The 26,686-nt window shown below is 35.8% G+C and overlaps 1 protein-coding gene across 1 annotated transcript in view; it reads right to left on the reverse strand.

The window, feature by feature from the left end:
• HDAC9 (histone deacetylase 9) overlaps positions 1-26,686 on the reverse strand; it is a gene marked incomplete at its 3' end in the record, with an annotated part of 936,726 nt that overhangs the window by 464,306 nt on the left and 445,734 nt on the right. Inside the window, exons 3-6 of the mRNA XM_082846537.1 lie at positions 22,211-22,452; positions 17,391-17,541; positions 16,263-16,389; positions 13,841-13,962 (exon numbers count right to left, since the gene is read on the reverse strand). Coding sequence (XP_082702663.1) covers positions 13,841-13,962; positions 16,263-16,389; positions 17,391-17,541; positions 22,211-22,452 — 642 coding nt within the window. The remainder of the gene's footprint in view (positions 1-13,840; positions 13,963-16,262; positions 16,390-17,390; positions 17,542-22,210; positions 22,453-26,686) is intronic.

A 26,686-nucleotide genomic window follows, 5' to 3' on the forward strand; every position in this document is an offset into this window, starting at 1 on the left:
TCCATCCAAACTTCCAGGGTGGGCAAGTGAGGCAGGCTCCCCACCTGCTCTCCTCGGTATAATTTCTCTGTCTCTCAGAGAGACTGACTCAGGGCTGGTACATGACCCAAGCTATTCAGGTGAGTTAGTCCTGGGAATTATCAGAATTACAATAGCAAGATATGGACACAACCTAAACGTCCATCGACAGATGAATGGATAAAGAAGACGTGTGTGTGTGTGTGTGTGTGTGTGTGTGTGTGTGTGTGTGTATGTATACACACACACACACAGAGTAGAATACTAGTCAGCCATTAGAAAAGAATGAGATAACACCAATTGCAACAACGTGGAGGGACCTAAAGATAATCATACTAAGTCAGAAAGAGAAAGGCAAATACCATATATTATTTATATGTGGAATCTAAAATATGACACAAATGAACTTATCCATGAAACAGAAGCAGATTCACAGACATAAGAGCAGACTTGTGGTTGCCAAGGGGGAAGTGGGGTGGAGAAGGGATGGGATTAGCAGATGCAAACTATTATATATAGAATGATAAACAATAAGGTCCTACTGTATAGCACAGAGAACCATATTCAATATCCTGTGATAAACCATAATGGAAAAGAATATGAAAAAGAAGGTATATATATGTATTACTGAATCACTCTGCTATACAGTAGAAATTAACACAACATTGTAAATCAACTATACTTCAATAACAATTTTTTTAAAAAAAAGGAGTTACTTGTGGGGAAAGTGCTTGTTTTTGCTGTTCTTTCTAAGCAGGGAAGAGGTAAGCCTAGGGTTGTACTGGGTTATCCTTGTCACCATTAGGAGAGAGCATTACTGTATATAAAGTCAAGCAGAAGCAGGATAGGAGCTCATATGTCTAATAACAACATGTGAAAACATTGAACTAACATCATCTAAGCACCTAGACACTAAGAAAATTCAGTTAAGTGAATCCTCCATAATCCTCTCCTTTTTTTTAAACTAAGCTTTTTTGTACTGGTTTCTTGCTTCTTAAAAACTGAGTCCTGAAAATACAGTGCTGCTCAGACATTATATCTTTTTTGCATGATATGATTTAGAATGCTTCTAAGTCTATGTCCAAACTTCTAGGGGAAGAGTTTGCTGTGACTGGGATGTCTGCCCTGGGCACTGAAGGGATTTTGTAGTGACACTCAGGCCATATGTGTGCCTGCCTTGGTCTATACCTGTAGTGTCCTATATGATAGTCACTAGCTAGCTACATGTGAATATTTAAATTTAAAATTTATCAATGAAAATTTATCTCCTCAGCCACACTAGCCACATTTTGTGTTCAATTTCAAGTGGCTACATTTGCCTAGTGGCTACTGGACAGTGCAGACAGAGAACTTTTCCCATTATTACAGAATAATCTATTTAGCAGGATTAGTCTATTCTATTTTCAAAAAACCACATATGGGGACTTCCCTGGTGGCGCAGTGGTTAAGAATCTGCCTGCCAATGCAGGGGATGCGGGTTCAAGCCCTGGTCCAGGATGATCCCACATGCCACGGGGCAACTAAGCCCATGCGCCACAACTACTGAGCCTGTGCTCTAGAGCCCGTGAGCCACAACTACTGAAGCCCATGTGCCACAACTACTGAAGCCCTCATGCCTAGAGCTCGTGCTCTGCAACAAGAGAAGCCACCGCAATGAGAAGCCCGCGCACCGCAACGAAGAGTAGCCCCCGCTCGCCGCAGCTAGAGAAAACCCGCACGCAGCAACGAAGACCCAACGCAGCCAAAAATAAAACAAACAAAAAAACACATGTACAGTTGTAGCAGGCTAATAAATTCTCTGAGAATTTCTTTTGTGTTACCTACTTCAAAATGTGATAATAAAATTAATACAGATAATTCCAATTAAATACACTGAAAGCTTAAAACTAAAAAAACTAATATATCAATGTCTTCTCTTACCTACATTCTTCAGGTGGTTTGGATCTTTGCTTTCACTCAAGAATGTTTATAATGTGGAAATATGAAACAGTAGTTTCTTAAGAAGTAAGGTGGCTCAAAAGCTAAATTAAACTAATTGTCAATCAACATGCCTCTCACTATGAGGACTGTGAGCTCCTTAATGGCAAAAATCCTTTGTTACTCAGATTAATTTCTTTAATACCCACCAACAGGCCCAGCACAAAGTGTGGTTTGTCAGATAAGGAATGAAAATGTGACAAACACTCTCTTCAAGGACATTTTTACCATCCAATTGGGAAGAACAAGATAAAAACAAGAGGATGAAATATGATACATAGTAATTGACATATGATTGCCAGCTTTTATAGCAAAAATTACAAAAGTGAATACAGATAAGGAAACGGTCAGAATGAAAGTTTTATGAAACATGACTTTTGAATTTATCTTGTATATGGATACATAGTAAAGAATGGAGGGATCAGTATAAACATTAAAATAAATACAAGCTCAAAAGCAAACAGTTTTATAAAAGAAGAAATTGGTAGACAGAAATAGAGACAACTCTGGGCAAATTAAGGTCACCTGATGAAAAATCTAGCATGCAAGGGTAAAACTGTTATTATGTGCTACCTTAAATACTAAGAAGGTTTTTGAGCAAACAGATAATCGTTTCCAGCAGATTTCTCTACCATAAAGGACACTTGCATTTCAAAGTAGCTCACCAGGGGGCTGAAAATTTAAAGAAAATATAACCACCAATATTTTATCATTTATTTTTTCATCTTTTAATTTATTTCATTAGATGTATCTAGAGATATAAGTGCATATATTTGCATAGAATATTTTCCCAGTTTCAAGTTATATAACTGTGAATATTACAAATTAGGAGTCATTTTTCAATCATTCTCATGATTATACAACAGATGGCTAAATGCTTTTGAAGTCTTAATTATTATTTTTTGCCAATTTCTCATTCCAATCTTATGTAAAATGTCCTGCCTGTTTCTAATTGACTATTTTATGGGGAGTGAAAAATATGTCATTAGACTTTGTTACAGTTAATTATAATGAATTTGAGATACAATTCTGCAAAAGCACCATCATTTATTTCTTATTTATATGTTCTTCAAATCATTAACGTTTTCTTATCTTACTCTTCATGAAACATGGTGATATAGTTCCTTTTTAGACTTATACACAATATTAGGAATCATTTGGTCCAAATCTGTCATTTAACCGAGAAATCTGAGATCCAAAATCATGAAGTAATATGTTCAAGGTCATATATTAGTGACAAAGGACTACAACTCTAGACTCCTTTTGCCATTCCAATTATTTTACAATTATACTATGTGGCTACTACTAATAATTCCTACTACTAATGCCACATCATTCTTCTCAGTAACTCACACTGGCAATATGTACAGAGACTCTGCTATGTCAGACACTGTGCTGAGCAGGTTCATGAAGTATCTTTATTGCTTATGATAATCCAGCAAGCCAAATATTTTCCATTCTTGACACTTTAAAAATTGAGGCTCAGAGAAGTCCTGTAACTTGCCCACAGTCATAAAGCTCTAACTGGTAGCACCATGCTGGAATTCTCAACCAGATCTAACTCCAAACCATGCGATTATTTTCCAAGCTTTGTTTTTCTAGGCTCTATTAACTTTTTCACACTAGTTTCCGCGTAAGCAAATAATTTTAGTTAGATGTTCAAAGGTCTTACAAGGTTGATTATCAAACAATTCTCAACTGACACTTGCTCTTAGCTCTAACTAGTCACCATACATACCACATATACAATCTGCGAGACCAGCTTCTCTTTTATCGAACTATGAAACTTAAACAATTTGTCCCTTGTTTCTAACATAACCATACATCTAACTCTTGAATCAAAAATTCTTAGGAACATTAATTTCTATTATGCTTTAAAGTGAAAAATCACGTTATAAATTTGTATTCTTTTTCTATCACAAGGATTCTTACTACTCTACACCATTTAATTCTACTACAGTAATTTATCAGTTGTAACAGGCACAATTACCCTGTGTACCACTAAGGAAAAAATGCAAAAGTAAAAAACAGTGCTAGTTAAACTATAAAATATTATCCATTAGATCCACTCAGATATGTTTGTTTAAAAAATGAGCAAGTAAGTCAAATCATTCTGTTGTACACCTTAAACTAATACAGTGCTGTATGTGAGGTATATTTTAATAAAACTGGAGAAAAGTGTGTATCAATGAAATCATGGTAGTTGAAAATGGCTAACTTTTCATAATCTAAATAATTAAACCTATCAAAAAGCCTTCTTTTAAAAAGTAATTTTTCTATGTAAAAAATTAAATCTTATTTTAAAAAGGAGTTGATTTTTCTACATTTTGGAGGGCCAAAAAGTGGTTACCTCATCAAACCTCTAGTGTTTGATATGAAGAGAAAAGTAAGAAAAATACAGGGAAAAAAGTCCTTATAATTCCCAAATCTTGCTTACACAGTAGTTTATACTCTGTTCCAGCCCAATATTTCAGCAAACTTATTCTCAAAGTAGCAAAAATCAATGCAGTGTTTGATTCCTATTACGGAGAAGAGAAAGAGGACATATAGACAAGGGCACAGAATAAAATACCATAGACTGAATCATTAGGCAAAGACTTTAACACAAAGTATTGCCTTCCTTCCAAAATGTGATTTGAAATTATTTTAGTCTATCCTCTCTCTGTCATAGTATTTTTAGCACATGCATTTGTTAGTCATGATCACACTGAGCAGAAGGAGAGTCAATCGTTGATGACTTATAATCTTATAAAAATCGATTATAATTAATTGGTAAGAATTACATTGCTTAAATATGAATCTGTCACTTCAAAAAGTTGTAAAGTTGTGTTTTAAAATTTTTTCAAAGTATTTTACCGGTTTAAAAGTCAATGGCTGACTTTTGGTATCAATTCCAACACGTAAAAAGCTTGGAAATCTTCACTGACATCCTCACCACAAGAAGAAAGCTGAGCAAATTAAAAACCAAAGCGATTTTCTTAGATTCATCAGAGAATTGAGGTCTCAGAGCAAACCGCCACTCCAAAATCTGGAGAGACAGAAAAGTACTGAAAATCACAGCTGAGATCAACTTACTGAGAACAGAAGCCACTGGAGCCAGTAACTGGTAGGAACACTTAGATGTTAATTTTTTTTTTTTTTTTTTTTTGCGGTACGCGGGCCTCTCACTGCTGTGGCCTCTCCCGCTGCGGAGCACAGGCTCCGGACGTGCAGGCTCAGCGGCCATGGCTCATGGGCCCAGCCGCTCCACGGCACATGGGGTCTTCCCGGACCAGGGCACGAACCCGCGTCCCCTGCATCAGCAGGCGGCGGACTCTCAACCACTGCGCCACCAGGGAAGCCCCTAGATGTTAATTTTGATGAGTTGCTGGAGCCTGAGTGTGGACTAGCTTGAGAGTTAAAAATTCCAGGGGCCCAATCTCAGGGGGGGACTGTACACATTCATAGGTTTGACTTACAAGAACGCAACCAGGTTCTCTCAGTGAAGATCAGTGAAGAATCCCCTCCTGTATAAGTGATGGTAGGGAGTAGAGGTGTAGGAGGAGAGAAAAGCAGTCATTCTGAAATACACCAGGAGAAAAGTACAATTTTCAAATATACCTAGAGCATTCTACATAACAAAACCTGCCTTCCAAAGGAAAATATCTTACCAGAACTTTATTTGACCTGGAGGGTATGGCAATTAGCCAACCGCAGCCTCTTCTACCTTTCCTATCTCACTTATTAAGGGAAATATTGAAAAAAAGAAGCTAAGAAACAGCTCTGGAGGTCACAGACCACAAACTCAGGTTCCACTAAAAAAAAACTGAGATTTAATTATAAGATTATAGAACACTGTCCCTCCCCAATGTCTTACCACCATTTTAACAGGGTTCCAGTATAATAAGAGTGGATTGCAAATGCGAGAGCTGCAAGACACTGCTTATGAAGGAGTTCTTAGGGAAACCCCAAAACAGGGGGAATAAAAACAAACAAACAGTAACCAAGCAAACTAGAGGGAACTAAAGCCTCTGGCACCTACATCTATGCAAATGTTAAACACAGCCCAGTTCCAGTTACATTAACATAAAATCTCACACCACAAGCTTAACCCATCAATCTCTGTTTTCTAATATACCATGTCCAACTTTCAACAAAAAGTTGGAAAGCATGCTAAAAAGCAAGAGGAAACAGTCTGAAGACACAAAGTAAGCGTCAGCCTAGATTCAGTTATGACAAAGATTTCAGAATTGTCAGACAGAGAACTTAAAATAACTATGAGTAAAATGTTAAGGGCTCTAATGGAAAAAGCTGACAACATGCAAGAACACATGAGTAACTGTAAGCAGAGAGGTGGAAACACTAAGAAAGTACCAAAAGGAAATGCCTGAAATCAAAAGCACAGGATGAAGAATGTCTTTGATGGGCTCATTAATAGACTGGACAAGACTGAGGAAAGAACCAGTGACCTTGAAAACCTGTCAACAGAAACTCCTGAAGCTGAAGGGCAAAGAATAAAAGAATGACAAAAAGAACAAAATGCCCCCCAATCTGGGACAGTTACAAAAGATGTTAACACTTGCATAATGGGAAACCCAAAATAACAAGGAAGAATGAAGCAGAAGACTATTTGAACAATGGCTGGAATCCACAGATACAGGAATCTCAGGGAACATGAAACAGCATAAATAACAAAACTGGACACCTGGGCACATCATATTCAAACAGCAGAAAACCAAAGACAAAGAATATCTTAAAAGAAACCAGAAGATATGAGAAAGCATCTTGCCTATAGAGTAACAATGATACAAACTGAAGCAAATTTCTTGGCAGAAACCATGCAAACAAGAAGCCAGTGAAGTGTTTAAAGTGTTGCAAGAAATAACCCCAGCAACCTACAATTCTGTATTCAGTGCAATTATCTGTTAAACATGAAGGAGAAATAAAAACTCTCAGACAAACAAAAACTAAGGAAATTTGTTGCCAGTAGACCTGCATTGCAAGTAATATTAAAAAAAGTTCTTTAGCAAGAAAAAAAAGGATATAAATCAGAAACTCAGAGCTGTATAAAGGAAGAAATAAATGAAGGTAAAATGAAATGTTTTATTTTTCTGATTTTTAATTGACTAATTGACTATTCAAAATAAGAATATCACTATGGGAAAGTGAAGTTAATGACAGCAAAATTATAAAAGATGGAAGAGAGGAATTGGGAATACTCTGTTATAAAGTACCTATACCCATTAAGCACTATAGTGTGATTTGAAAGTGGGTATAGATTTGCTACAAACGTGCACTTCAAACTCTAAGGAAACCACCACAGAAATTTTTTTAAAAGGGGTACAGGGCTTCCCTGGTGACGCAGTGGTTGACAGTCCGCCTGCCGATGCAGGGGACGCGGGTTTGTGCCCTGGTCCGGGAAGATCCCACACGCCGCGGAGCGGCTGGGGCCCGTGAGCCATGGTTGCTGAGCCTGCGCGTCCGGAGGCTGTGCTCCGCAACGGGAGAGGCCACAACAGTGAGAGGCCCGTGTACCACAAAAAAACAAACAAACAAAAAAACTGGTATGCTAAGACAGTAGAGAACATGGAATAATATACAATGTTCAGTTAAAACCAGAGAAGGCAGAAAAAGAAGGGAAGATTAAAAAAAAAAAAAAGAGTAAGTACAATGATGAGAAAACAGTTACAAACATGGTAGACATTGATCTAACTATATCCATTACCACTTTAAATGTGACTGGTCTAATACACTAATTAAAAGAGACTGTCAAAGTGGGTTAAGAAAAAAAAGATACAACTGTATGTTGTCTATGAGAAAACCATTTAAAATATAAAGACACAGGTTAAAAGTAAAGGGATGAAGAAAGATATACCATGCTAACACTGGGAAATTACAAATTAAAACCATTATGAGAAACCATTATATACCTACTAGAATGGTTAAAATCCAGAACACTAAACTGAAAATACCAAGTGCTGGTGAGAATGTGGAGCAACAGGAACTCTGACCCACTGCTGGTGGGCATGCAAAATAGTACAGCCACTTTGGAAGACAGTTGGGCAGTGTCTTACAAAACTGAACACAGTCTCACCATAAAATCCAGCTATTGCACTCCTAGGCTTTTACCTAATTGAGCTGAAAACCGACATCCACACAAAAACCTACATGTGAATGTTTAGGGCCACTTTATTCATAATTGTCAAAACATGGAAGGAACCAAGATACCTTTCAATAGGTAAACGGTTAAACAAGCTGTGGCCTGTCCCATATAATGCAGTATTATTCAGTGCTAAAAAGATCTTTCAAGCCACAGAAAGACATGGAGGGATCTTAAATGCATAGTGCCAAGTGAAAGAAGCTAGTCTGAAAAGGCTACATTCTGTATGATTCCAAATATATGACATTCTGCAGAAGGCAAAACCAGAGAGACAGTAAAAATATCAGTGGTTACCAGGGGTTGATGGAAGGAGGGATGAACAGAGGGTGCACAGAGGATTTTTAGGGCAATGAAACTATTCTGCATTATATTGTAATGGTGGGTACATGGTATGACATATACATTTGTCAAAATCAATAGAACGTTACAACACAAAGAGTAAACCTTAATGTAAATTATGGGTTACATTCATAATAATGTATTGATAGTCATTCATTAATTGTACCAAATGTACCACACTAATGCAAGATGTTAACAAGAGCAGAGACTACAGGAGAGAGGGAAGAGTAATATGGGAACCGTCTATACTATGGGTCAATTTTTCAGTAAATCTAAAACTGTTCTAAAAATTAAAGTCTATTGATTTTAAAATGAAGTCAATGGCAGAAATTAAAACTCTGTTTGGCTCTAGTGAGGACGGAGCATTAATAAGAGCTCCTCCTATGGTGAAGGAAAGAAACAAATCTGCTGCTACTTTTTGACACCATACTATGCTCCCAAATGCCAGCAAATATGCAAAATTAACAAAGCCCTTTATTCCCATCTTGAGATTAGCATTGCAAGCAGCAGATAGCTTAAAGTGAAAATGTTTATCACTTGCTCCTCAGTTTTCTCATTTTATCAATAAGATGGCAGAATACAAGTCTTTGAAAAGACTTTCCACAACAACAAGCAATTTAGTTTTCACTGATGAAAATAAATGAAACTCAATTCCTTATCAACTAGAAACGCAAAGTTAAGATTTACTAAGCCCTTCCTAAGTCCTAGGTATGATCCTAAGTGCATGACATGCATTACTTAACTGAATCCTCAAAATAACTGTATGAACCAAGTCCAAAAATTATTCCCATTTTACAGATGAGAGAATCACAACCTAAAGGGGTTAAGTAAATCTCCCAAGATTGATGATCCAGATTTCAAGCTGGTAGGTAGATTCAAAGCCTGTGTTACTGTGCCACATTGCTTCCCAATTCTGGGAAAACTAGTGTAAGACTTATCACAAAGATTACATTTCAATAATTTTAAGCAAGAAGAGCCACTACAATGGAACTAGGATCGAGTACTAAGATATATAAAAATACTCCAGTTTTGGTGCTCGCTTCGGCAGCACATATACTAAAAAATACTCCAGTTTTGGTCAATCTGGAATAAGATTCTGAGTGAATATTTTTATAAACGTTAGTGCTATCTGTGCAAAAATGTGTGTGCATGTCCATGTGTACACATGCATGTGTGATTGTGTATTATGAGCAAGACACAGAGCTAGAGAGAGAGAGAGACAGACAGAGAGAGAAAGAGAGCAAGAGAGATTTTAAAACATTGTTTAAAAACCTCCTTGTACTAATTCTGGATTATAATAACTTGAACAGGTCACCAAGGTATCAGAACATAACTTCTAACTGCTATACTGAGGGAGATGTATAAAGTTATATATCTCATCTCTGCCTTCCTTCCAATTACTCAGTGTGGAAAATGACATTGGCCTTCTAAAACCTTAACTTATGTTTGGACCCCTTCCATCTTTGAGTCCTATTCTAGTGCTGCTGACCATTAAAATGAATATTTCAGTGGGGCGGGAACAGTCCTATTAGCCCAAGCCAAGCTGTAGCTTTACATGGCTTGTGCTCTTTAAGAGGTGAATCTAGCCAGCCAGCTCACTTTGTTCAGAAGTATTAAGTGGAAAGACTGTAACACTCAAAGAAAGGCAAAGTTCACTGGGTAAGACCCCAATAACACAATGGAGCATAAAACCTCTAGAATGTTTTACCATAATATTTTATGAAACATATGCACACACTCTTTGTAACAGAATCCAATTCAAATGGTTTTGGAGGTCAGTTCAAAGTCACCACATACGCAGCATCTTTGTGAGAAATATGTACTATTTCAAAAGTACCCGGACCCAGAAGCTTCCTTTCCCTATTTTATAGTTCATTATCAGTCCCGCAGAGCATTATATTAGAGAAAAAAAAAATCACCTACTACAGCATGATAAAATTTGCAGCCAAAACCTAAAGTTCAGTAAAATAATCCAAATTTCAGAATCAACAAATTCTTGTGTTATGGAACAAAAGCAATCACAGAGGGTAATTCTAAAAGGAAGTGCTACTTTAAGTGTGGGCAATAAATATAAAAATTTCAAAAATTATTTTATTCTTAACTTCAGAACCAATTATGAAAACCTTTGACGGTCATTCATTGTTACGAAAGGAGCAAAAGACTCTCAACTCTTACATTTAAAAGAAAAGTGAATTCGGAATGGGCCTGATTAGAGCTAACTATTCATATTATTCTGAGGTTTCCAAAAAGCCCAAATGCTATGAACAACTATGATTCTCCTTAGGGGAAGGAAGTAAAGGTCCACTTTGCATGACAAAGGTCAGATTTCTGCAGGCAAATGAGACTTCTATGGTTGACTGTTCCTAGGCTGTCACTGTCTGAGTCCTAAGAGGTCAAGAGAGGTTCCAAATTCTGCTCACTGCTTAGGGAACACCCCTGGGGCCACTTTAATCATTTTAAGGTCATTAGAACTTTTCTTACTTTGGTTCCAGCTTTACTCCCGTAAATCTTGCTAATGCATATTGGCAATTCGGTACTGACATAGGTTAAAAAGAAATTGAAAGTATTTAGTATTATATGCAGATCAAAAGATAGAATCCACTTAAAAACTTCTTTTAAATCTAAGATTGAATTCAATGAAATTCAAGTAGACCTCAGAGAGTGATAATCAGGGCCCAATAGAAAAGCTACACTCTATTACGGCTGTACTGGTATTTGTACTATATGATCAATGCCACTCCTCTAGATTTCATTTAATATGATAAAGCTTTACTTGAAAATTATCTTATACAGTTTCCCTAATCATCAAATAAGTTTAACTGTGATAATATTTTATTGTTTACTTTTTCTGTAATAACTATTGAGCCACTAAAATACAACAAATGCTGAAGTAAAAATTATTTGACTATATTTCAATGCTCTTCTATTTAGTGCAAACATACACCTAAACTTTCTCAAAGTGCACTGGAAATACACCAAATGGATTATATTTATAAAAGTTGGAAGAGTTTCACCTATTTGTAATTAATGAGGGGTATCTCTAAGTATTTAGATGTGTAGAAAACATCTGTATTTAATTATATCATACTTTTCTTAGACAATAGGAATTGAATTAAGGAATATTTTGAAACCCCTATAGAGATATAAAAGTATTAATGGCTGTTCAAGAACTTTATTGGTACAATGCTTGAAAATGTTTGGTTTTACAGATCAGCAGCCTGACACTTCATAAATATCAGATATTCGATATAAAGGGAAGAAACTTAACGTAATGGGCAAATACAGAAAATACACCACTAGAAAAGACAAGGGCTGTACCTTTTCACTATTATTACATATCACATAAAGAGACACAGAAGATGAGTTTCATATTAGTACAGATTTGAATTAAATTTTGTAAGGTATATAATAAGCAGGATTTCTCTTGGAATTGTGTTGTGGACTGAGAAATTCTACAAGAATAAATTAACAGCTTGCTATTCATTCTTCAGAGGAAAAATCCTAAGCCGTTCTCAGGGAAACAGTGGGACACAAAAGTATGGGCTTTTACTACTTGTCCTAAGTATTGAAAAAGATCAAATTTGCTTTCTGGATGCTTACTGGTTCCAAATGCCACTACTTTTCAAACTCAGTGTCACTTCTGCAGTCAGTTTTCAATCTCCCAGTGGTAAGAATATATTCAAAGGCTATGTGCACAGCAGGGTAGAAGTCTTTCTCCCTAAATGTAACTATATCACTCATCAGTAACCTCCTGCCATAAGGGGACTTGTGTTTTCTTTCCTTTTAGTGACTCCTTAGGCTCTTGAATGCCAGTCACTGCCCTAAGACCTGGGGCAATATTCACATAATCTCTGTCAATAGTTCCTACACATGCCATTGGCGCAACTAAATGTCAAGGCTGCAGATCAAAGTCCCCACATTCTAAAATCCATGTCCTTTATGGATCAATTTTCATAAACTATATGCCATGTTTTAGAAATATGTGGAGGCTCACTCTTTGCTTTGTTCCTTTTATCCCAGAGAAGTTTATTTACATGAAAGGCAATCTGATTTGTAGATAAGAGTGTGAAATTCTCATGCAATACATAAAACTCACTCTTTCCTTTGCACAGCCTTCCATTGAAGTATTTTACTATATCTGATATCTTATAGTAGAAATGTGAACATCTTTCGGCTATTAAAATAAAAGGCACAAATTGCTTTACAATACTTGGCCATCCTTCCTCAGTGCCTGGTACAATACGGGCTAGATGACAGAATAAATTCTTACTCATGATTGATTTTATTTTTAAATCTTCATTATGCTAGAAGTAAATTATAAGACAGAAAATAGCTTCAGCACGTGTTTTTACAATCTACATCCATTTTAATTGTTCAAAATTCCTTGGGAAAATGAATATAATTATTGGAAATAATTTTCACTCTGTAGATTTTATATACAAATTAAACAGATCTTCAAGTAGATCTGAGTAAAATACAATGGACCAAACTCTCTGCTCTGAATATCTCTTCACATCAATTGTGGTTATAAAATTTTTTTAAATTTACCATTTCCTCTAAAGAACTATATTTAGAAAATCTCAAAATATTTAGAACATAATGTATACAACTGCTATTTACGCTTCTACCTAGCTAAATTTTAAATATATTTATTATAGAGGTAAGAGCATGAAACACATTAAATATGCACATACCAGAGGGCTTAAAAGGAATATGGGAAAACAAACACAGACTGTAAAGCTATAGAGCTGTTTACTAAATTCCAAATTTATTACAGATTCATTGTCCCAGTTCCCCTAAGCAAATTTTAATACAATTACATGAGATTATTAGCTACAAAGCTTCACCATGAGTTCTCCTATAATCTGTGAGACACTAGGCAAGTCACTTACTCAGGAGCTAGCCTTGGCCTTATCTGTTTTAGTAAACAATTAAAATTTAAGGTTTTTAAAAGTGGGAGGAAAAGATTATTTCCATTTTTGTAGTAAATGGCTGAGGCTCAACAGAAAATCAGAGAAATGGAGGAAATTAGAGAGGTCCTCATTAACGGAGAAGATTTAAATTTTCTGAGAAATCAAATTTCTATTTTCTTTAATTCTTCTCTTTATTGTTAATAAGAAAATAATTTGTCTAAAACCCAAATGTGACTAACCTTTAAATTAAAAAAGCTACTTTGATAATATACTGAATGAACTGATACAGAAATAGGAGTGTGTGTGCGCGCGTCTGCTTATGCTGAGGGCAGAGGTGGAGAGAGCCTGACAGCTATGATTCAAATCCTTTGACGCTCCCCTAGAGGTATGGCAAAATAAAGCTGCAGGAAGGTCATGGAAGAGCAAGTGGAGTCTTCTTGTGGAACTGACTTACCAGTTTTTCGAAGAGGGAAATCGTCCTTTGCATCTTGTGCTCCTGGTAATGTGTATTTGTAGGATGGAGACGTTCCACTCAAGGGTGGAGAGCTTTGATCCAATGACGTGTGGTGGGCAGCCCTACAAAAGAAAAAGAGGGTTCACCATTTCCCCTTGAGTTTTTACTGCACATTGGTCAGCAATAATCGGTTGCACATGCTGTAACACGTGTCTCAGCTGTGTTTATGTTCTTTCTTTTTAGTGTGTACAAACCACAGCCTCATGTAACCAAGTTCAATTTAGCAGTATGTTACGGAATGATGCAGGATGCCCAAGAATGCCCACTGTGTGTTTGGTCACACAGTCACATAGAAAAGTTTGCTTCACTAAAGGAGAGAATTTATCCAAAGAGATTTGGATATCTGAGATTTGACATCTGAGATTTGACATCTGAGATTATTGTGTATGTTTTCTTAAGAGCCATATTAGTGGAAAAGTCATCATCCGAATCCTTTTTAGTCAACAATGTAGAACAACCAAGGTAAAAGTAAACATACAGAAGGACTTCATTTCAAAAAAACTGCTAGGTAGTACATGAGAGTACATGAGGGTGTCTTTCTACTGGAGAGACAGTACTGTGCGAATAGCCTCAGGTCTCCAAACTTCTATAGCAGTTTCAAGGTAAAGACTGGAGACACATCCTTCTTCAATATGAACCTGACCTTTTAAAATCTTTTGTCTGTCCTGCATTAATACAGTAAAAGAGATGCAATTGTGCTACTGGAGAATAGCTTAGGACTGAACATAGATTACCCAGTGGATATAAACATCTATAATCATTATATAAGGAGAAAATATAGATAGGGCGTAGTATCACCACCATGATGATTCTACCAATATTATTTATTTGAATCAACATTCTCAAGAATTACCTGGTGTAAGGATATTTTATCTAGCCATAACTGGCAAAAAGTATTAAGTTCAGATTTCATAAATTAATGACTTATGGTTGTCCAGGAGTTGGACCCTACTGAAGTTCAGTTCAGTACAAAAAAAAGGATTCCTAAGTAACATTTGAGAGCCATGTCGAATATACCCAAGGGAACAGCTAAAGAATTTTCAGCTGACAAGTTGTTTGCATGTAGTTGTTTCCACTTAACAACAACAACAAAAAAGGTATTATCTTTTCTTAAAACAGGTTTTAACTTAGAAGGAACATGAGTTAGTTATAAATTACGTACGTAATTTTAGGTAATAAGACAGAATTTCTTTTTCAATACTTTTTGATGTTGAATGAACACGTGAAAATTTTCTTCAGGGATTGGTTTCTCAAGTCAATTGACATGCATGGTATAAATTATGTAAACCATTAAAAAATATTTATATAGCATTCTAGAATCTGCCTCATCTTTTTTTCTGGATGCAGAGAAGGGAAGATACTTATAATATAGAATTATAAGAACAATAACTCTTTTAATAGAACTCCTGGCATGCTTGAAATGTCAATGTAACAGAGTATCAAATAATCAAGTTTTTACTCCCTTATCCTTATGATGTGATTAAAAAATATGTAAGTGTAAAATCCTAAACATATTTTTTAAATATGAGAGAGATGAAACTATGATCTATTAGTCTATTATCCAAATATGCTTTGCCTATCAGTTCTTCTTCCCCTGATTTTTTAAAAATATCACCTCCTTCATACTTTACAGAAGGAAGAATTGTGTGTTGCACAGTATCTCTTTACTAGACTTGGAGAAAGATGGTTGCATAAAAAACTGTAATACTGCAGTATGTTATGTTGTCAGCTTGTATGTTAAAAGCCAATCTACTCTCATTTTACAGGGTGGGAAGAAATGAGATGAGGTGGGCACGGGTAAACTAGTCACTGAAGACTTAGATATATCAGTTACTTTTCTTTCTTTCTTTCTTTCTTAATTAAGTCAAAAATCTTCTGGACTTTTAAAAATAATTCAGATCTCCACCTTATTTCAAGCCAAGTAAAATAAAATCTCAACCAGCCAAATCTTCAGAAATTATTGTAAAGATATCAGATGCACCATCTGAGAATAGAAAAATGCAAAATATGAATTAATTTCTATGCCCCACCCTACATTTGTCAGTTATTCATTTGGCAAAGAACATGTATAATACTTTCTAGCCCTCCAGATGATACTTGCTAACATTTATTTAAGAGCTGGTCTCTGTTACATACTTTACCACATTGTTTCACAGGACCTTCCCAGAAACCCTAGAGGGCAGGTACTATTATCGTCCTCTTTTTATAGAATAAAAACCTGAGCCTTGGAGAATTTGAGGAGCTTGCCCACAGCCTTATAGCTGAGAACTTGGCAACCCAGGGATTTGTGCCCAGCTTGGCTGAATTGAGAACCTGTGATCTTTACCCCTGGGAATGAAAAAAAGCCAAACACTGAACATACGTGTACCAGAGCTTGGGATGGCGGCTCACGGAATGATTTTTTCCATTAGTTGGAGTGTCTTTTGTTGCTGATTTACTCAACAGGAATTCTTGAAGCTTCTGCTTTACTTCTGTACTTGCCACTGCCCCTGAAACACACACATACAGAAACAGATGGTGATTTGCGGTTCTGTCCTTTCAAACCTCTGGAATATTTAGCAAAAATTAAGAAGTAACACCACTCGTCACAGCATATGAAGTTTTCCTATTAAAAGAAGAAACCAGAGTCTAAACAGCCTTTAGAAAATGACATGGTAATATTTTGTAACTACTGCTTCAACTGCCAATTTTCAAAAGACCTTCGATGATTTCTTTAATTGCTTTTGCAGAAAGGGGATTCCCAGAATTAATACTAATTTTTTCCTAAGCTTTAAAAAATACTGCTGAGGAACAGAACACTGCTTTTTAAAAGTCAAGAATCTTGGGGGACCATATAAGTGATTAAGCAAATTAAAATGAGCTCTTCTGAATTGCTAGTTTGAAAAACTTTTTTAAAAAGCACTTTTGCGCATTAAACAAATAAATATTGCTGACAATTCCAGTTTAAGTCATCACATTTTAAACCTTGCTACGACCTGATTTTGAACTGACCTCATACAGGGGAATTATTTGGATCTGTCTCCCTCTTGTGGATAGTTGCTTTTTAAAAAAAAAAAAAAAAATTCTACCTTAAATCTTCTCAAAGTTTGGGTACTTGAAAACTAAATGAGACAAGGCTTGACTTATTAAAGAGTAATTATTACTTGAGCAGGAGGAAGGTATGGTGGAGTAATGTGGAAGTGAGTTTATTATTAAACACAATGCCATAGCTATATTGCCTTAGTATAACATTATTTTTAAGGTTCAAAACAACAGAAATTAGCATCTTTGCCAAACAATGCTATGTTTACTTCTGGAGGTGCTTGTAGACTGAATGCAGAGAGCTGATATGTGAATGTCAAAGCCTTACATTTGGGTCCATAATGTATTCTTTTACTTAAACACAGACAATTTTGACAAGTTTAATTCCACTCTTTATCAGGCTCCTTTCTGAATGACCATCAGCTAAAGATGAGGGAAGAGATCCGTCTTTTACCCTGGTGCCTCTTACTTTCTCGTCCTCTATCTTTGCCTCTGAGAGGAGGAAGCTGCTGTTCTCTGCGATGCCTCTCTACTTCCTGTTCTTGCCTCTGCTGCTCCAGTTTCTGCTCCTTTTCTAGCAGTTCTTGTTGCTGTTTTATGGCTAGAAGTTCCTGTTGCAACTTGCGAGAAGAGAAAGACATGAGAGTGTGCAATTTCTTTAGACTTCATAGTCATCAATGACCAAAATCGAAATGTTATGAGCTTTTGGAAATTATTTGTATTTACTTTACATTTTACCCATTTTTTGGTATATTATTGAAATCTAAAGACAAGCAACTAATGCCATAAATGGTCTTAAGGTCATTAACAAGAAAGTTTTTAGGTAGTTTCAACACCTACGCCGTCCTATCACAATATTACCAAATTCACTCAGATCTTCAGTTCCTTGAGTAACTTTCCTTTGTGCATCTGAAATACATGATACAGGCAAAGAAAGGCAGGAACTTCCCAGAAGTCTGTTTTACCAATTCCCTTGCAACATAAACAAATGAAATCTTCACTTCTTATCCTGAGAAACTGTGTGAACGTAATCAAACTGAATAGAATAGTGAGATATGAGTTAATTTGGAGGAAATCTACCTGAAATAAAACGAAGGCTAAAAATTTCAAAACCTTCCAAGAAGGTTTTCAAAAGATGAATGCAATCTGTATATCCATAACAAGCTCTTCTCTCAAAATAGCAAAGTCTAATTAGTTCACTCAGTGCACAAAACCCTTCAGATTAGAGACTGGTCAAGAAGAAATCACTTCCATCAGACTACACTTTGATGCACTGTTGTTTGGCTGTCTGAATCCCTTGAGTTCACTTCCAAATAAGGTACATCATGAATATAAAGCATTCTTAATAACCATTTTGAGGGCTTCCCTGGTGGCGCAGTGGTTGAGAATCTGCCTGCCAATGCACGGACACGGCTTTGAGCCCTGGTCTGGGAAGATCCCACATGCCGCGGAGCAACTAGGCCCGTGAGCCACAACTACTGAGCCTGTGCGTCTGGAGCCTGTGCTCCGCAACAAGAGAGGCCGCGACAGTGAGAGGCCCGTGCATCGCGATGAAGAGTGGCCCCCGCTCGCCGCAACTAGAGAAAGCCCACGCACAGAAACGAAGACCCAACACAGCCATAAAAAAAATAAATAAATAAAATTTAAAGAAAAACACAAAACCATTTTGAGATGTCAATTTTCTCTCAGACTAAGAAATAGACATGGAATAATCGTAAATGTGCCCACTGAGGAATAACTCAAGACTGAGTTCTACTAGGCTCTGACATTACTAGATACGAGATCTAGACAACACTAAGCCACTCAGAGAACTGGTTCCTCATATATAAGACAGAGGAATAATTTCCACCATGCATCATGTTCATAAATGCATATGAAATTTAAGTTGTAAGTTTGAACAATACTAATTTTGCTTATTATTACTATTTTAAACTCTAAATACTAATGAAGTTAGTGTAATTTGCTGTTTATATGAGATAGGTGCCTAAAATTCTGAAATTTACACTGCACAGTAACAGAACAAAAATAACAAGTTATATGGAATGGCATCAGAGTCACTGTGGAGCAACAGGAAGCCAACTCTGCATGTCAAGCATGATAGCTTCACTCGTCCCAGAAGGACATGGCTAGAAGCATTTCTGGTTAATTTTCAAATTACAGTCTTTGACATTTTGGATTTGATCCACCAGTCTCTTAATAAGTGTTTTTAGATACTCTATTCTAACCAAAAATTTCATAATTCTGCTTAAACTTTGCCTTAAATGTTAATTCTATATAGATATTGGGGTTGATCAAGTTGATTTATTGCTTCACCCAAAGCCCCAGTGGAATTGAATATTAATCTCTCTTAGGAATTAGAAAAGCACACGATTTAATTTCCACAGCTACTATTCATTATCAAAGATTGCAGGAATGAGGTTTAAAAAAAAAAAAAGAAACAAAACGTCACTCCTCCAGTTTCAAGTTCTAGTCCAAGACAGAGGCAGAATGAAGTAGTAGCTTTGGAGGTAGATGAGGCAAGATTACAAATCCTGGAGCATCCACTTACTGGCTGTGTAGCCTTGGGCAAGTTACAGTGTTTCTGCCTCAGATTACTAGGTGGAAAAATGGGATAACAGCATCTAACTCAACTGATGATTATAGAAGCCAAAGATTCCAAACACTAATACAAGTAAAGCATCATGCTGTGTCTTCCTCATAAAAGTAAAATCTAGATGAATGTTAAAAGCATCAACTTTTAGTCCTATGCATAAAAAATATAAAACAATAAAATTTAAAAAATTTTAAAGCAAAGAAACTTCTTAAACTTAAAGGGAAATTTTAAGTATGACTTTAGTTTCCGAAAAAGCAACTTATTACTTTAGAAAATAATTCCAAACACTAAGTTTTCCTTAGCTATCTCAGAATCATTTTTCTCCCTCCCCTTTTCCAATATTTTCTAGGTGTCAGTAAACCTGCTATATACTACCTTGTTTGGGCTAAAGTAACAATTACGTACTTGCTACTATTAACTTTTGAGTAAAATCAAACAATTAATTACTTAAAAAAATTTTATGTTGATCTTTACAACTACAAAAGGCATCAAACATAAATGAAAAGAACTATCTAAAGCTGCAACTTATCAGTATTGCCCTATATTCAGGGCAACACCACTTGCATACCACAGCAAAATGAAACAAACCTTCAACTATGGGGAAGAATATAAATTTTACTCATTCATCATTGCCATTTTAACATGCCTAGAATGAATGAAGAAGGAAATCTGGACATTATTGTTACTATTATTGTTTCAAAGGTCAAACTGAAATAAAATGTTCCAGAATCACTCAAAAATAAGTCTATAAACTAAATGAAGGTTTCCTATACTGCAAAATACAACCAGGATTCCATATGAGACTTAAAACAAAATCCTCACTCTTATTTTTAAGGTATCTTATGGGTCAATATATTGTAAGCGTCTTTTAGTAAAGTTCACTAGTTAAAGGAAAAAAATACCACATTTTACATCAGGTATCAAAGAGCCTTTTTCTGAAAGTAAGTTAAAATAGGTCTTCCAGGCTAAGGAAATATAAAACAAGGAACATAGGAAAGAAAAAGCATTTTTACCCTCTGAGACACTGTAATATCAATGTGGTAAAATCATATAATATTAACATAAATTAGTTATCTATTAACCCCACATAAATGTGCTTGTATTTTATTTGCAAGTGAGTAAAAGATCAACTTCTGCAGGGCAGAAATTGAGACACAGGTGTAGAGAACAAACGTATGGACACCAAGGGGGGAAAGGGGCGGGGGGGGGTGGTGGCGGTGTGATGAATTGGGAGATAGGGATTGACATGTATACACTGATGTGTATAAAATGGGGATGACTAAGAAGAACCTGCTGTATAAAAAAATACATTTAAAAAAATGCAAAAGGAAAAAAAAATCAAGTGTCTATAACACAATACAATAAAAATGAAATAATATAACATATACTTTATTATATTAATAAGTTAACATAAGTTAAGTCACTTTTGAAGGAGTTGGACATAAAAGTAGACTTTTTTATTACAAATATTTGCTACTTTATATTACTGTCATAATAAATTCAAATTAAACATCTACTAAGTCAGGCCAAAATAACTTTGTTTTAATTATTTTTGTCAAGAAGTTGAAAGACATTTTACAAATAAAGCTGAAGTAATATTTATCTCTGAGGATACAAGAGAATAAATAGATACACAGACACTGATAATAAAATACTCCATCATACATAATTGTGGGATATGGACATATTTCTCCTAGAAAAATTTAAACAACTTGGGTCTCTAATTGTCAACTACTCCCAAAACTGTTTCAATAAATTCTTATCTACAGTCTATTAGACTTATATAAAAACACTGAAAATATATGTATCAGTTTCTTTATATAAAATTTTGTTGAGCTTTTCATTATGTTATTATTTTGAATGTATACATTATGAGGTCTTTTCCATGAGGAAGATTAGGACATACTCAGAACATCTACTTATAGAGCACTCAGAATATCTACTTATAGACCAAAGACAAAAATAAAAAAAGGCTCTCTCTTCACATAAAGGGATTAATTTATCCTCTCTGGTGAACAGTATATGCAGATTCTTTTTTTCTAAATTAATTTTTATTGGACTATAGTTGCTTTACAATGCTGTGTTAGTTTCTACTGTACAGCAAAACGAATCAGCTATATGTATACATACATACATATATATATATGGCTCTTTTTTGGATTTCCTTCCCATTTACGTCACCACAGTGCATTAGGTAGAGTTCCCTGTGCTACATAGTATGTTCTCATTAGTTACCTATTTATACATAGTATCAGTAGTGTGTATGTGTCAACCCCAATCTCCCAATTCCCCCCTCTCCCCCTCCCTTTCCCCCTTTGTATCCATACATTTGTTATTAGAAATATAAAATGGGTCTTTCCATGCTCGTGGTTCTTCTTGGTGGAGAGCAGATGGGGCAAATGGACAAAAGCATGTAGGAGAATCTTAAAAAGGGTGGGAAGTTACTATTCCTTACTATTGATGCTGTAAACTAACAGAAAAAAGAGTGGTAGAGGCTCCTCTCCAAAAAGCAAAGCAGGTTTTTGCCAGGATTCCTTTTACTTACCCAGGTTTTTCACTAGTACAATCAAAGTTTCCTCCCAGCCATGCATCCGTATCTTTTCATAGTGAAATATCCCTCCACTGCTCCCTCTTATGCCCATGTTATGGTGCAGGCTCCCCGAGTCAACGGTCAGAGACAAAGAAACGTTTGCTACCTTGATGTGCTCCTGAAGCTGAGCCTGGTGCTGCCGTGTCAAGTTCTCATGCTGTTTCTGAAACTCTGCGATCAAGAGCTGCTTCTGGATTTGCTGCTGTTGCTGGATGAGGAGTAACTCCTGCTGAAGTTGCTTCTCACGGACTACAGGGTCCACCACGGGCATCATCATCCTGAGGTCTGTCCTTAGGTCTAAAGGCGAGATGGGCTCCAGGCCCACAGGAACCTCTGATTTTACATCAACTGGAGAGACAGAAAAAAAGGATGGATGATAGAGGATAGAAAATTAGCACATTGACTTGGAAACAAATGAAAAGTGAAAGACACTATACCCCATTAGACAAATTTTACATCAACAAATCTAGTCTTTTTTTTTCACAAGGATGGTAAAAGGTCTTCTGTATATCAGGCTTGATAAAATGAATCACAGGCTAATTTTCAGCCAGCAATTTGTACTCTGCTGTGAAATCTTCCACATTTCCCTTTTTCAAAGAGATGACTCCAAAGATTCATGGATATCAAAGTTGTTCATAAAACTTATTCTACTGGACCACTTACCAAATTCAAGTCACCTTAGGATAAAAAAATGCAACTCTATCGAGGAAAAGATGTCATGTTATATTAGAAAACTTCTAACACAACTAAATTTGTACACTTGCAAACATTTTTGTTTGTAATCAGAGTCAGAAAACATATTCTAAGATATATTCCTTATGAAGTAAACCTTTTAAAATAATGTATTTGTAGGGTTACTGGCCCTATCAAAGAAAAAGTAAAAATATGCAAGCTAAAATGTGGGAAATGGTGAGTAGAAAGAAAATACAGACCCAGGGTAGGCAGAAGTCACCTAATTTTCAATTTCAAATCATTGTAAAAATTTAAAAACTACTGGAACAACAACAACAAAAAATGCTTCTATAAATCGACTTTGATATTCAGGCTGCCAATTTTCAACCTCTGCTCTAAATCTAAATGCCTAGAACTTCCCAGGTGGTCCAGTGGTAAAGAATCTGCCTTACGATGCAGGGGACGCGGGTTCGATCCCTGGTCAAGGAACTAAGATCCCACATGCTGTGGGGCAAGCCGCGCGCCACAACTACTGAGCTCATGGGCCTCAACTAGAGCCCATGTGCTGCAAACTACAGAGCCCGTGCGCCCTGGAGCCTGGGCGCCACAACTAGAGAAGAGAAAACCCACACCCCACAACTAGAGAGAAGCCCACGCACCACAACAAAGAACCCACGTGCCGCAACAAAAGATCCCACATGCCTCAACGAAGATCCCGCATGCCACAACTAAGACCCGATGCAGCCAAAAATAAATTAATTAAATAAATAAATAATAAATAAAACCTTAAAAAAAATCTAAATGCCTGTTCCCATAACTTTTAAAAGGATGTATCACCCTCAGGGTAACTGTGTTATCCTGAGTGTGTTATTTAAGTTCTCTAGGCCTCAGTTCCCTCATATGCAAAATGGAGATAATTACCATTAGCAATAACAACACAGAGTTGTTAAAAGGATTAAATGTGATAATCCACTCAAAGACCGACAACATATATCCCTCAATAAATGCTTTCTCTAAAAAAATTATGTAAAAACAAATTTCCTGTGTATTAAAATAAATCATCAACACTGTGGGGCTAACCAAACAAAAATATGGAGCCAGTATGAAAATAAAATTGTTTATGATTTCTATTAAATATCAGAAAATAGAAACACTAAAACAGCTAGAAAAATTATAAAACAAGAAAACAAAGAAACATAGCCAAACAACTAAAAAAAAAATCCACCTTCACTAGTAAAGATATGCAAAATTTTAAATAAAAATAAGGCATCATTTTCTAATGATTAAATATCATATATATGATTCACATATATGCATATGTGTATGTACAACATCCGCTTGTATAGGGTAAACATATGACCAAGTAGACAATTATATGTTGCAAGTGGCACTGCCAGTTGGTTTAAAACTTTTGAAAAAGTGATACGTGATATCACAATCTGGTGACATATGTTAAGAGGCATTAAGTATTTCTACCATTTGATTCAGGTTTGCCAACTCTTGGAATATATCTTAAGGAGATAATACTAACAGGAAGAAACAGTTCAATGTCATACTGTTTACTGAAGTATTATCATTTTAATTGAAATCACCAACTACAAGGAAATGTCTAGTAAAATATGTCACATCCATTTCATGGAAAAATATGCAATCATTAAAAATAATGTTTATGGGAACATGAAAAATGTTGTTGTAACATTAAGTGAAAGAACAATAATAAAAATGACATATACCCTATGATAACTCTTTAAAAATTAGTTAATTTAGTCAATGTACATTTACTGAGAACCTTAAATTCCCAAGGTGATTCTAGATGTTTGGGTTCGGTAGTAAAACTAAAAGACAAAAAAATTCTAGCCCTCAAAGAGCATATATTCTACTGGAGATTTAATGGTATTAAGTCTCTGAATTCTACCAGCAAAGACTGGTGAGATAGAGAACAAAAGAAAGTTGTATTTTGGGTGGAAATATGAATAATTTTCCCCCTTCTAATTTTCCGTATTTTTACAAATTGTATCTAATGCTGTGACTCCTACTCTGAGTAACTTAAATTTGAAGACTCCAGGCTGGAAACTACAAAGTTAATATTCCATGCAAATTTAAGAGATATTTTCAGGAAGTCAATAAAGCCTAACATAAATTCTGTCTATAGAGGTTAAGGCTTCAAACACTAAATGAAACGTTAATGTCTTGCTTATCATCTGAATTGTGTGTACACACAGGGATGTGTGTGTGCAGGCACGTGTGTGTGTCAGCTTGTAGGGGTGGAGTGGGGGAACTGATATCAATCTTGGTTGCTGACTGGTGATTTTTCAATGTATAGATCAGAAGAGCTTGCACTGATAGTGCTGTATATGCCAGTTTAATGAAAATGGGAAAACAATTTATCAATAAACCGCAGTTTGCGGGACAATGTCTTCTAAAACATGATATTTACAAAAGGAAAAATAATAATTGTGACAAGTTTGGAACTAACTGAGGAAGATAGCCTGTAAGATCTCTTGGTCAAAAGGTCCAATGTAGAACTTTCAATTAAGGCTCTGGAGTAACATGAGATTTTGAGCATTAATTTATAGAGTTGGCATTATTCTAACCAAAAGCAATGGCTGTTAAGCATATATTTCACTTTTACATTAAAAAGGCCAGACTAAAGCCTCAGTTTTTACACGGACATCTCAGTAAACAAATTTAACCCTATAAAGGCAAAATATAAAATTTCAAGAGATCCTGGGGTCTCTTGTTGCTGGCATTCTTATTATCCACAAACTATAACCGTCAACCCCCTGCCCAAAAAAAGAACAAAACCCAAAAGAGATAAGGAAAAAAGACCCCCAGAACTCTCCAAAACAGCTAGTGTAAGCCTCAAAGGGTAATCTGACTTCTTAGCCTGCTATCCCAACAGAAATGATTGTGTCTAACTGCTTGCCTTTGTTCAGAGACTAATCACTAAATTGTGAAAAATCACCCTCAACTTACAAAAACTGCTCTTGATTATAAATAATTGCCCAAGACTGAGAGAAAGAGGCAGGCAAGATCCCAGTCTTTCATCCAATTTATTCAGCAGCAATCCACATTCCATTTGTCTAGACTAAATATAGCAGCGTTTACACAAGAAATCAATAGTGCTTGCAGAGAGGAGAGCGAAGGCATGAATATTTCATCAAACTCAGAGAGAAATGGCAATCAGCAAACTGATGGTTCTGTGTAGGTCATCTCTGGCCTGCTGGATTAGTTCCTGTTACTTGGACAATAGCTCATCTCTGGTTAATCATAATCATATCACAGCCATTCTTTCTATTTTTAAAATTAATTGCATTGTGGGTGACAAAGGCTCATCGTATTCCAAAAAGAATGACGGATTTTTCTTCCATCTTCTGTGACAGGCTAATAAGCCTCCCCAGGAGCAATAATAGTAACACAATACCAGGGCTGAGTTTCAACAAGTTACAGTCACTTACACATCACAGAATGTGAAAGAAAGGGCATTGTCCACAGCTGCTGTATTATCATAATCAGAAATAATCAACTAACAAGGAAAAATTAACAACCAATTTTAACAGTGAGGAAATGGAATCATCACTGTTCACAACATTTCTTGTCTAGGAACATACAAATTACTTAGAACAGGTGGCCAGTGATACATAAGTTAGAAGGAAGTTGATGATAACAGTAGCATTAGCATTACTTATAAACAAATCCTGTTTTCTTAACAGATCTCATAACTTTATTTAGACTCACCTTATTTGTCTGAGATTTCAAATACATGTGACATATATATGTATATGTTTATTGTTATTCTAATAGCAAATACCCAGTCAGAACATTTCCACATATATTTAGTCTTATTATCACTTTACAGAGTTCTGCTCGTTCTTTCCTCAGTGTCTTTTCTTACTAACTCTTTGATAGT

Source organism: Leucopleurus acutus, assembly GCF_964270905.1.
Source record: "Leucopleurus acutus genome assembly, chromosome: 9".
Classification (NCBI taxonomy): Eukaryota; Metazoa; Chordata; class Mammalia; order Artiodactyla; family Delphinidae; genus Leucopleurus; species Leucopleurus acutus.